The sequence below is a fragment of the Carcharhinus amblyrhynchos genome, chromosome 6 (assembly GCF_965287045.1).
Source record: "Carcharhinus amblyrhynchos chromosome 6, sCarAmb.v2.hapA, whole genome shotgun sequence".
In the NCBI taxonomy this organism is placed as follows: domain Eukaryota; kingdom Metazoa; phylum Chordata; class Chondrichthyes; order Carcharhiniformes; family Carcharhinidae; genus Carcharhinus; species Carcharhinus amblyrhynchos.
In genome coordinates, this window is record NC_137329.1 from 66,636,340 (window position 1) to 66,649,536 (window position 13,197).

Sequence of the window (13,197 nt, forward strand, 5' to 3'; positions counted from 1 at the left end):
TCCCGTTGCAGTCGGAGATAACTGTCCACTATGCCACCAATCTTAGTGTCATCTGCAAACTTATTAACCATGCTTCCTATATTCTCATCCAAATCATTAATATAAATGACAAATAACAGTGGACCCAGCAATGATCCCTGAGGCACACTGCTGGTCACAGGCCTCCAGTTTGAAAAACAACCCTCTTAAACTACCCTCTGACTTCTGTCAAGAAGCTAATTTTGTATCCATTCACCTCACCCTGGATCCTGTCAGATTTAACCTTATGCAACAACCTAACATGCGATACCGTGTCAAAGGCCTTGCTAAAGTCCATGTAGACACCATCAACTGCACTGCCCTCATCTCCTTTCTGGTTACCCCTTCAAAAAACTCAATTAAATTTGTGAGACATGATTTTCCACTCACAAAGCCATGCTGACTGTCCCTAATCAATCCTTGCTTCTCTAAATGCTTGTAGATCCTTACTCTCAAAATACCTTCCAACAGTTTACCCACCATAGATGTGAGGCTCACTGCCCTGTAGTTTCCTAGCTTTTCCCTGCAGCCGTTTTTAAACAAAGACACAATATTTACCACTCTCCAATCTTCAGGCATCTCACCTATGACAATCGATGGTTCAAATATCTCGGCTAGGGGACCCGCAATTTCTTCCCTAGCCTCCCACAATGTCCTGGGGTAAACTTCATCAGGTCTCAGGGATTTATGTACCTTGATGCACTTTAAGAGTTCCAAATAAAGAGTGAAATTCTGTATTAAGTAATAAAATATAAAAAAGAGAAAAGGAAGAGTTTAGATGCACAAATATTTGAGAAGAGCACGTATCCTAGGCTTTATAAAAATTAAGGATTTTATAAAAGTTAAGGATTAAAGATTACAACTGGAATATTATCTTCAGATTTCAGCACCTTGCTTTGGGAATGATATCCTGGCCATGCAGAGGATATGAGAAAGATTCATGGCAGGATTTACAGAGGGGGGAAATGTGATCCTACTTTCCTTAGGAGGAGATTGGTTAAGATGTTTAACATTGTAAAGGAGTCTTGCGGTAAAGTGTGGCCAACCAGTGGGGTGAACTTCTAATTCTAAACAATTCTTGGAAAAATATATGGAAAAAGTAAACATCGTAATACTCTGGGGAAGCAACACGGAATGAAATTGAGGAGAGAATCTGTCAGAGTGAGGGGACATGGGAGTTGGGACTGAGGGAGATTCTGTCAGAGAGAAACAGGGCGATGGGAAATGGGACTGAGGGAAGAGTGTCAAGAGAGAGGAAGCCAATGAGAAGGAATGGGCTGGGGGGGAGAGTCATTCAGAGAGAGGGAATGGGGGGTAGGACTGAAGGGAGAGCCTCAGAAAGAGGGAACAGAGATGAGGGGGATGGCACTGAGGGGAGAGTGTCAGGGAGAGGAACTGATGATGGGACTGAGGGAGAGTCATTAGAGAGAGGGAATGGGGGGGTAGGACTGAGGTGAGAGCCTCAAAGAGGGAACAGAGGTGATAGTGGATGGTATTATGGGAAGAGTATCAGAGAATCAATTATGTGGTGGATTTGCCCAGATTGGGTAAGAATGACCAATATCCATCACTTTGGTTCTTATGATAATAGTCATTTTGTCTAGTGCTAAGACCACATATTCCCAGATTTACTGACTTGTCTTGGTGGAATTCTGGGACCTGAGACTGCCATGGACCCTGTGTAAGAGGTAGACTCAATAAACCATTTAAGTTGACCATTGACTCTGTTGTGTGTTATCCACAGGTATCGGGATAACCCTTTTGCAGTGGGTGAGAGTTTCGGCCCACACTGGCAGATGGATAGTGGACATGGCTTGATACTAGGGAGGGAGCAGCACAAGGAATTTGACATCAACATCTCGAGCAGCCAGCCAGCAATTGAGCGGTTAGAATTATGTAACCCTTGCCAAGCTGCATGTGTGCGCGTGTGTACTTGTGTGTGTCCTCACTAACCCCCCTCCTGTCATCTGCATGTTTATGTTTCTTTTGAATACTGCCCAATCTCATTTCCTCTGATTGCTTTTTGGTTACAGGCCAGCAAGTCGATGGAAATTAGACAGTGTTGTTCCTCCTGAACCGAAGGAGGCTCAGCAGAAATTTGGCAATGCCAAGGCCATTTCTTCAGACATGTTCTTTGGGAAAGAGGATCAGACAGAGGTTAGTACTAGGCATGGCTGATGCAGCTCTCTAGGATAACGTGGGAGCAGATGGTCTATATATGAGCCCAATTAGACCTTTCTGAAACCTTTGTATCCTGATTGGTTGTTGCTGTCTTTAATTTTTTGCCGCCTGACCTCTGCTGTCTTCTTCCCCACCCACACCCTTACTCCAATCATGTCTCAGTATGAAGCTAGGGCCAGGCTGGATCGATTGTCTGCAAACTCCTCCATCAGCTCCTCAGACCTCTTTGGTGATGGCAGAATAAACTCAGCAGGTGAGTGTCTATATGGAACCAGTGGTAAGACGGCTTACTGGTAAAACCTGTACCAAGGTGCCTGTTGGAGATTCAAGAAAAACAGAGACCCCAGTGGAATGGCTCCAAGCTAGACCCCAGAGCTGGGTTCTGAGGAAGAAAGTCCAGAAACTGAACCTGGAAACAATAGCTGGGTGTGGCATGGTGGCACAGTAGTTAACACTGCTGCCTCACAGTTCCAGGGACCCAGATTCGATTCCCAGCTTGGGTCACTATCTGTGTGGAATCTGCATATTCTCTCCATGTCTGCGTGGGTTTCCTCTGGGTGCCCCAGTTCCCTCCCCTGGCACAAAAGATGTGCTGGTTAGGTGTATTGGCTATGCTAAATTCTCCCTCCGTATACCTGAAAGGACTGCAGAATGTGGCGGCTATGACGGTTTTTCACAGTGGCTTCATTGCAATGTTAATGTAAGCTTACTTTTGACATTAATAAATAAACTTAAACTCATAGCACCAGGGATCTGGGTTCAATTCCGGCCTTGGGTGTCTGCCTGTGTGGAGTTTGCGCGTTCTCCCTTGCATGGATTTCCTCCTGGTGCTCCAGTTTCCTCCCACAGTCCAAAGATGTGTGGCTTAGGTGCATTGACTATGGTAAATGTGCGGGATGTAGGGAATAAGGTGGAGGGAAGAGCTAAGGTGGAGAGTGGGTGCAGACTTGATAAGCTGAGTGGTCTCTTTCTCTACTGTAGCTTTTTTATGATTAAATTCTTCAAAGATTCAATATGAGAAATCAACAGGAAATGTGTTGCAATAGAGGAGTCTCGAGGTTACCAATGTTTCAGATGAGCTGGAGACAGAAGTAGATGGTTTTGGTGATGGAGCAGTTATGTGGTCAGAAGCTTATCTAGCACCAAACTGTCTGATTTAGCTTCAGGCAGTGGCCTGGGTGTGGTCAGCTAGGGATGGTGAGTGGCAAGGAGATGGAAATTGTGGCTGGTACATAATTGATACCTTTGATCTTTGGAGTGTTTAGTAAAGGAAGTTGAGGCTTACCTGTGTGTCCCACAAGCCATGTTCAACGTAGTAGCATGCAAGTGTGTTGTGAGGTCAGTAGCACTCATGATAATATGAAGCTGATGTTGTGTCTTCAGATGGTCACAAATGTGAAGCAGGTAGAAGTAGAGAATGTCATGCCTAGAGCAGGGTATGCTGGGCCCTCAGCTAGCTAAATACTGAGAAAATTAAATCCTTTCAAACAGCTGGAGAGAATTTCATTAAGGTTCTTAGGGACAATAAGGTGCAAGATAATGGAACAGTGCACAAGACGGGAAGCCTTTCGAGCAGACGGAGAGTGAGCTTATTCCTTGCAGAAGATGATAGACTAGGGCTGGAGATTGATTGGTTAGGAGAATGAAGCATTTTGGAATTCTGCACAATTGACATTAGAGATTAAGAACAAAGAAAAGTACACAGGACAGGAACAGGCCCTTCGACTCTCCAAACCTGTGCCGATAATGATGCCCTAACTAAACTAAAAAAAACCTTCTGCCCTTATTCAGTCCATATCCCTCTATTCTCTCCCTATTCTTAACAGGAGATTCTTAGCAAGAGCAAACTCTTAGCAAGAGTTTATATATTATTTTCACTTTAGGGAAGGAAATTTAATAGGTGAATAAGATCAATGGCAGAAAGAGACTTGTAGTGAGTGGGTCTCAGCTAGAGAAAGAAAATTGAGGCTGTGGAAAGATGGGTGAGGTGGTGTCCAGAACTGAAAGAAAAGTTGGGTTTGATGAGCTAGGGTTTGCAAAAGCAGGTATAAGGCCCCACTGTTCAGGTCCAGTCTGGCTGTGCTGGCTGCTGGTTTTGATGGAAGGAGGAATATTGGCCTTGAATATGAAGTTGGGGATGAGTGAGTCTCTGGTTTTTAAATGATGCCCAGTCAAGCTGACCACCTCAACTGAAAGATCCTGGAATTAATCTCTTGGCACAGCACGATTAGGGTGGCACAGTGGTTAGCACACAGCACCAGGGATCTAACCTGCATGTCTTTGGACTATGGGAGGAAACCAGAGTACCCAGAAGAAACCCAAGCAGGTACAGGGAGAACATGCAAACTCCATATAGACGGTCACCCAAGGCCGAAATTGAACCAAGGTCCCTGGTGCTGTGCAACAGCAGTGTGAACCACTGTGCCATTTAGTAATTGTGCATCGGTGAGTAAGATACAGGCAGGGAATAGTCATCAAAAAAGAATGAAAGGCTCTTTATCTGAATGCATGAATCATTCACATTAAAGTGGATGAACTAGTGGCACAATGAAGATAAATGGTTTATATCTAATTGTCATCACAAAAAAAATTATTACAAGGTGACCTCGGTTGGGAACTAAATAATCCAGAGTATCTAACATTTTGGAAAGGCAGCCAAAATGACAAAAGACGTGGGGTAGTAAAGGATGACAGGATATTAGCAAGAAATGATCTTGGCTCACAAGATCAGTAAATAGAATTGTTATGGGTGGAGATTAGGAATAACAGGGATCTGGCGGGATGGGAGTAGTTTATAGTGCTAACTGCCCCTCCAAAAAATGCATTGCAACTCTCAACTCTGGGGCCAACAAGAGATTACACAATACTAGATCTGAAAACATTTTGAGGCAAGTTTAATTAGCAAAAGATCCACATGGAAAGAGTGATCATAATGCAGTTGAATTTTATTTTAGGTTTGAAAGCAATACATTCCAGCCCCAAACCAGACTCTTAAAACTTGTAAAAACCTAATTAGACAGGCATGAGGAGAGAACTGGCTACAGTTGATAGAGTAAATAAACTAGAAGGTATTGTGTTAAATGATGAGAAACATTCAAAGGAACAATTCAAAATGTCCAACAAATGTCCACCTGATCAATATCTCTCATCATCTTATACACCTCTATCAGGCCCCCTCTCATCCTTCATCTCTCCAAGGAGAAAAGACCAAGCTCCCTCAACCTATCCTCATAAGGCATGCCACCCAGTCCAAGTAACATCCTTGTAAATCTCCTCTGCACCCTTTCAATGGCTTCCACATCCTTCCTGTAATGAGGCAACCAGAACTGAGCACAGTACTCCAAGTGGGGTCTGACCAGGGTCTTATACAGCTGCAGCATTATCTCCCGACTCCTAAACTCAATTCTTGGATTGATGAAGGCCAGTACACCATACACCTTCTTAACCACATCCTCTACCTGCGAAGCTGATTTGAGAGTCCTATGAACCAGGATCCCAAGACCCTACTGATCTTCCACACTGCTAAGAGTCTTACCCATAATATTATATGCCTTCATCCCATTGGACCTGCCAAAATGTACCAGTACATATTTATCTGGGTTGAAGTCCATCTGCCACTTCTTTGCCCAGTCTTGCATCCTATCTATGTCACGCTGCAACTTCTGACATCCCTCCAAACTACCTACAACACCTCCGACCTTCGTGTCATCAGCAAACTTACCAACCCATCCCTCCATTTCCACATCTATTTATAAAAATCACGAACAACAAGGGTCCCAGAACGGATCCCTGGGGCACTTCACTGGTGACCGACCTCCATGCAGAAAAAGACCCATCTATCACCACTCTTTGCCTTCTGTGGGCAAGCCAGTTCTGGATCCACAAAGCAACATCCCCTTGGACCCCATGCCCCCTCACTCTCTCAATAAGCCTTGCATGGGGGACCTTATCGAACACCATGCTGAAGTCCATAAAATCGGCAGGAGTTTTGGCTCTGTGGCTGCTGGAAGCAAACGCTTTCAATCATAATCGGTGCGAGCAAGGTCCATAATCACTCCATGTGCCTATCCAATAACTGCTTGAAAGTTCCTAAAGTGTCCGACTCCACTATCACAGCAGGCAGTGTATTCCATACCCCAACCACTCTCTGGGTGAAGAATCTACCTCGGACACCCCTCCTATATCTCCCACCATGAATCTTATAGTTATGCCCCCTAGTAACAACTACATCCACCCAAGGAAATAGTCTCTGCACGTCCACTCTATCAATCCCCCTCATCATCATATAAACCTCTATTTAGTCACCTCTCATCCTCCTCTGCTGGGATAGTCAGATTTTTCGTGTCTCAGGGAATCGAAGAATGGGTGGGAAAGTGGAGTTGAAGCCTAGCAGAGAAGTATGTAGTTGGTTCTGGGGGAGATCAAGGTAGCATCTGTTAATTCTTATTAATATCTGATTCTCTTTTCGATTTCATTACGAGAATGTCGTATGACTCCCCTCTTTTTTTGAAAAAAGAAACAAAGAAATAAGTAAATGAATAATAAAGGCCCAATAGTATCATAAGAAGGGTTGGTCAGCAATCAGTGTTTAATGGGGTTGAGTGGGATCAGGAGTTTGCAGGGCGTGAAAATAAAATATTGGGTATGTGGCATGTGTCCTTGTTGTTGGAGGACTATGGCACAGTGTAACAATAGACTCTTCATCCCACAACCAAACTGTGGTGTTTTGGAAGATTATGACGCAATGGAATGTGGGCAGATAAGAAGGCCTTTTCAATTGGGTGATGTGTGGAGTGGACAGATAAAACTATTTACAATCTGGACTGTGATATCCTGATTCTTCCTTAGTGAAGGGAACCTACGTGGGCGGGCTTCATAGCGAGGGGGATTGAATATAAAAGTAGGGAGGTCTTGCTGCAGCTGTATAGGGCATTGGTGAGGCTGCAGCTGGAGTACTGTGTGCAGTTTTGGTCACTGCACTTACACAAGGATATTTTGGCTTTGGAGGGAGTGCAGAGGAGGTTTACTAGGCTGATACCGGAGTTGAGGGGGTTGAGCTGTGAGGAGAGGCTGAATAAACTAGGCTTGTACTCGTTAGAGTTTAGAAGAATGAGGGGAGATCTCATTGAGACATATAAGATGATGAATGGGATGGATAGGATAGAGGTGGAGAGACTCTTCCCGCTCAGAAAGGACAGTAAGACTAGGGGGCACAGCCTCAAGATAAAGGGGGAGCAGTTTAGAACAGAGTTGAGGAGGAACTTCTTCACTCAAAGGGTGGTGAATCTCTGGAATTCTCTGCCCGTTGAAGTGGTGGAGGCTGCCTCGCTAAATATTTTTAAGATGCGGGTTGATAGGTTTTTGATAAGCGAGGGGATTAAGGGTTATGGGGAGAGGGCGGGAATGTGGAACTGAGCCACGACAGATCAGCCATGATCTTATTGAATGGCGGGGCAGGCTCGAAGGGCTAGATGGCCTACTCCTGCTCCTATTTCTTATGTTCTTATGCTTTGGCTGTGTTACCACCTCTGGTAGTGAGTACCGGGTCAAACGGTTCTGGGAGTCCTGGTACCAAGGGCGTCATAGGTTTGCTGGTTCCCCATCCTTTTCATCTGGGTCCCCTGGGTTAGGGTTTTATTCCTGAAACCCTGTAAATTGGGGCGGGAACCGAGGGTGCATGTGCTGGTTCTGGGGGTGGTGGGTAGGGGTTATAGTGGCTTGTTGGGCCAGTCCTTTGAGGGCATGGGTCGGGGTCTGTCATTGGGAAACCACTGAGATGGTTGTGGTTGGGGTAGTTGGGTGGTGCCTTACAGTTCTGGGCAAAATGGTTGGGTTGCCCGCAGATATAACACTGTGCTTGTGGGCATGGGCCTCTGGGCTCAGCTCTGTATTGTTCTCGGTGTCGGGGGTTGGGCCTATGTCCTGTGCAGCCTTTCGGTTCCCTGCGCGGCGATCAGCTGGGGTGTATGGGTGTGCGGGGTTTGCTGGTCCCTTGAAATTTGGTGCTGCCCTACAGTCCTGGGCAAAGTGGTTGGGTTGCCTGCAGTTATAACACTGTGCTTGTGGGATGGATGCATATCTGGGATTTGTTTCATCTTGTTCCCTGTACCTGGGGTTGGGAATATATCGGGGCTGCGGTATTCTGTATCGATGATTGGCAGGGGTATATGGGGCTGAGTTCCCCTATCCCCTGTTTCCACCTCCCCCTACATTACGCCAAACCAGGGCCAGGTCTGTGTGGATCAGGTTCATCGTTCTGTATTTTGTGGGCTTGGAGGTGTCTGTTTGTCTGATTTCCCGTTTCCCCACAGAAGTCATTTTGTGGATGCCCAGGCTTCTGTATGTGTATTATCATCAGGATCAAAATTCTCACAGGCTTTCCGACTCCCCTCGGTGGCGTGTGCTATCAGGGTCCGGATCCATGTGGACCGGTGGCATGCATTTAATTGAACTCTATTTAATTGGCTGAAAACCGCAACAACTTGGTTCCATAGTTGGCCAGCATAGGCCATCGGGTGTTCCCCTCGCTTTTGTTGGCAGTTGTTTAAGCCTTGTACCGGGTCATCCCTATTGTAGTCTATGGCGGCCAGAACGGCTGCCTTCGTTTCTGGTAAGGTTCCCCCAGCCACGTTCTGGGATTTGGGTAAGGCAGAATGGATGGCAGGACTTAAACATAGCAAAATAAGTTTAACCTCTTCTGCCTCGTCTAGGCTGTTTAGAACATGATATTGGGTGATCTGGTCAAAGCGAGCATGTGGATCCCTGGAGGGTTCGAATACTCCAATCGCTTTAGCTCTGTCAGCGAGCTGTGTCATGATGAGTTACGTAAGTCACATTGTGGTTCTGTCCGTCCTGTCATTGGGTGGTGACCGGATTCATCGGTACAGGAACTGGATTAGTGACTGGATTTATAGGGATGGGAATAGAACTAGGAGCTGAGACTGAGTTTTCCGAGGTGGGGGCTGGATTAGGTGGTGCCGTTGGTTCCACTACCGGGAAGAGAAGTGGGGGTCCCCAATCAACAGTGACGCTAGCTGTTGCTTAATGGCAGGTATCTTCTTCTCAATCCCCCCATTTTAGCCTTGGGTCACTATTCCCTGTTTCGGAGATGTATGCACCCATTACACCTCTTTTTATAGCTAGTTGTGATTTTAAATCTGCAATTTCATGGAGGCATTTGGAGTGATCTGTTGCTCAGGTTGTATTTGCTTTTCCTGCTTGGTGTAAAACTTTTGCTGCAGCCTGCAGGTCACATTTACGTTTAAATTCCTCTACCTGTTGCAGCGCAGCCTCTCTCACTGACAGCATGCTGTGCCTTTTGGTAGGCTTTATCACATTGAACCTGGAACTGGCTTATATATATCATATTGGTTTGGTTGCTTTCCTCTCGTGTGTCTACCTCCGCTTCCAATTGTTGTATGCGCACAGTAACACTCATTAAGTCCTGTTTTAGTTGGGTTACCTGGTCCTCTCTATCCCGTTTAACCTGGATAATCTCTGCTTCTCTACCAAGGAGCTGTTCTAGACAACTGGCGATTGCAATTGCCTTCCTACGCTGGGAGCCATTTTACCCACTTTGTTATGGGCACAACTCCAGCAATTCTGTCCCTCGGATCCCAGATCCGATTTCAGAGCATCACCTCACTGAACCCATTTGGGCCACTTATAGTTCAAATATGAACGGAGAAATTCCTCCCATTCGGCATGACTGGCCATAATTATTTCCTTTTAGGATTCATCACTTGAGTATAGGTAAGGGATTGGGGTAGGGGTCTGGTTTTCACTAAATTCCCTTCCGTAGATTTTACCCAAATTCCCTAGACTGTTCTAGTTCTAACTACACAGTTTGTCCACCTTGAGTTACAGACACTGGGCTTATAGCCCAATTTACTGGTCGAATCTGTATTAGCCCTTCACTCACTTAAGACTGGCAGTCATGTGGGTTAACCTGCCCTCTTAATTCAGGCTCAGACAGAGTGTTAGAGAATACCGGGTTGAAGGTTCGACTAGTCCCATCTGGGATGCCAATGTTGTACCTGTTATCCTCAGATACTTTTGACCAGTTTGCTTACTCTAAGGTTTTACACTGGTGTTCTTATTTGCAAGATGGACAAACGACAAACACGAGTAAAGATTCAACAAGTTTATTAATAATAATACTACTAACCCTTAACCCTAAGCCATGGAAGAGGCAGATGGAGAGAGTTGAGGCTTGGGTGTAATTATCCACCCAACTATGAGAGAAGCTATGGCTGACTCCTGGGAATAATTTATCTCTGACACATACACACCCCATACTCCTGGTGACATTCTCACAGAATGTTTATTTTTGTGCTGGCTTTGTCAAGCAATATCCTCTAATAGGAGTTATCTGTTTTTCAGATGGTGTCACAGTGAGTAACGTGCTCTCCTCTGGACCTGATATGACCCATTTCAAACAAGGAGTGAAAACAATGGCAGGAAAGCTGTCTGTGCTTGCCAATGGAGTTATGACCAGTCTTCAGGTGAGGAGCAGACTCACTGGCTCATGGCACTTTGGCCAGGAACTGATACCCTGGGGACAGGAGGGAGGAAGAGCTGTGGATTGTTGAATGAGGATTGAGAGCTAAAATGTAACCCCTGCGCTCTGATCTATTACCTACCCTCCTACCCACGCTCTGATAATGAACCTCATGTCTTTTGTGTTTCTTACCATTGTGGTTTCTCACTGTCAACAGGATCACTATGGATCGTACTGAGACTGGAGCTGACTTGAGAAATGATTCCAATCTGCACGAATTTATCACCTGGATTTTTCCAGAGATCAGTATTTGATTTTGAGTGCCCCTTGAAGCAATGTTTGAATTTATTTGTAAAGTTGAGGTGGGGAAGTTTGCCCCTTGATTTGTCTCCACAGCCAGTGATTGTGATGTAACAGGGTTGCTTCTACCTTTGTGCCTCTCCACTCTGAGAATTCAACAGCACTAAGAGGCCGTTCTGCTCTCCCTGCCTCTGGCAGCTCCTTGCTCAAGTTATCCAGTTCAGTCTCAGTTCCCTACTCTTTCCAAAAAGCCCAAAGAGTTTCTCCCTTGTACTTGTCTAATTCCCTTTTGAAAATTACACTGCCATTTCAGGGAGTGATTCCAGATCACAATTGTGTGGGTAAAAAAAAATGCGATTGGAAACAGTCTTAAATCTGTGAACTCCAGTTACTGATTCTTCTGTCATTAATAACACTTCCTGCCTGTTTGCTCTATCTAAATCCCTCTCTTTAATCATCTCTGCTCTAAGGAGAATAATCCTAGCTTCTCCAGTCTCTCTTTAACTGAAGCCCCTCGTAACTGCTTCCATTATAGTAAATCTCCTCTGCATCCTCTCCAAGATTTGGCATTCTTCCTAAAGTGTGGTGCCCAGAATTGACCAGTTCAGGCCTAATCAGTGTTCTGGAAAACTTCATTTCTTTTCTACTGTGCTAATAAAGCCAAGGATCCAATGTTCTGTTTTAGATAAACTTCTCAACCGCTTATACCACCTTCACTAATTTCTGTACATGTAGCCCCAATTCTTCTTGTAGAATTGTAATTTTTTAAACCCTGTTGAACCTTATCAACTAGGGATGAGGGGAGAGCAAGAGAGTTGTTGGAGCTGAGGATTGAACTGGCTAATTGGTGTGAACCCAAATTTCTGCCAAACCATTTTTCTGCCTTATTATTTAGGAGTTTGAGAATTGAAAAGGCCAGGTGACCCATGGTGACAGGAACTCTGACCATCATGGGAGCAACTGGCTTGTGCACTAAGAAACTGTATTTTTTGTAACTGTAGTTAAGAAGGCAAAAAACAAAATATTCTCCACAGTGTGCTTGTGATTGCTGTTGATTGACTGATGTCTGATGCTCACATGATCATTGTCGAGTTACATGAGTTAATGCAGTTGTTTTTTCAACTTTATTTATTTTACTCATTGGAAATGGAATTTTAAAGTTGGAAGGTTGAATAACGTGCATCTTCCTTGCCTGTCGTATTAAACCCTGTCCCAACATCCGCCCCAGCTCTATAGGGATAAGGTGAAGGCACTTGGGCATCTGCAGTATTATGAATTGTTCTTTTTTCCCCTGCTTTCCCTGAACTCTTTCCCCATGGACCTTAATTCACAGCAGTTTCAAGGGTAACATCAATCAATGCCAGGTCCTTGATGACCAGAGAGCATCAATCCTAAGCTTCTGGAGTTGTGAGTTCTGATGTAGCCTGATTACTTTGCTCAGGGCATCAGTAAGTGACCAGAAGAGGGACGCAACAAGAGTCTGACTGGGATCACCTGTCTTGTCTCTGGCCATTCCTGGGAGCTGGAGATGAGATGTTCAATGAATGAACTTTGAGCTAATAACTAACTGTAGATTATTTCACTGGAGTATCCCCAACTTGAGCCTGACAGAAACTTGCATACATCTTTCTAAAACTTTGTAAAGCTGATGATGAATAAATGGCAATCTAGGAATGAGGCAGCAGCTCACTCTCGATATCAAATCTCTTTGTCTTTATCTTTAATCAGTTCCTTTCAATTAGAGACAGGAGGGAGGGGAGTGCAGTCAGCAGGGGAAGGGGCTGGGAACACAGTCAGTGGGGAAGGGGAGCAGCGAGAAGAGTATGTAATGTTCTAACAGTGATGTGGAGATGCCAGCTTTGGACTGGCGTAAACGCAGTAAGAAGTGTCACAACACCAGGTTAAAGTCCAACAGGTTTATTTGAAAGTAAACACCACAAGCTTTCGGAACGCTGTTCCTTTGTCAGCTGAGTGGAGATTTCTGATCAGAAACAGGGCATATAAAGGGCACACAGTTTACAGAATATAGTTTAGAATCACATTTAGAACAGTGTTCCAAAAGTTTGTGGCGTTTACTTTCAAATAAACCTCTGAAAAACTTACCCCTGACATCTCCTCTGTACCTACTACCCAGCACCCTAAACCTGTGTCCTCTTGTTGTAGCCATTTCAGCCCTGGGGAAAAGGCCTCTGAGAATC

The 13,197-nt window shown here is 44.9% G+C and overlaps 1 protein-coding gene across 1 annotated transcript in view; it reads left to right on the forward strand.

Annotated features, from left to right (window-relative positions):
• Positions 1–12,702, forward strand: part of LOC145343975 (ADP-ribosylation factor GTPase-activating protein 2-like) — a 58,153-nt gene extending 45,451 nt beyond the window's left edge. The window contains exons 12-16 of the mRNA XM_080190566.1: positions 1,763–1,903; positions 2,052–2,175; positions 2,362–2,452; positions 10,582–10,703; positions 10,917–12,702. Coding sequence (XP_080046692.1) covers positions 1,763–1,903; positions 2,052–2,175; positions 2,362–2,452; positions 10,582–10,703; positions 10,917–10,937 — 499 coding nt within the window. The 3' untranslated portion in view covers positions 10,938–12,702. The remainder of the gene's footprint in view (positions 1–1,762; positions 1,904–2,051; positions 2,176–2,361; positions 2,453–10,581; positions 10,704–10,916) is intronic.
• The last annotated feature ends 495 nt before the right edge of the window (positions 12,703–13,197 follow it).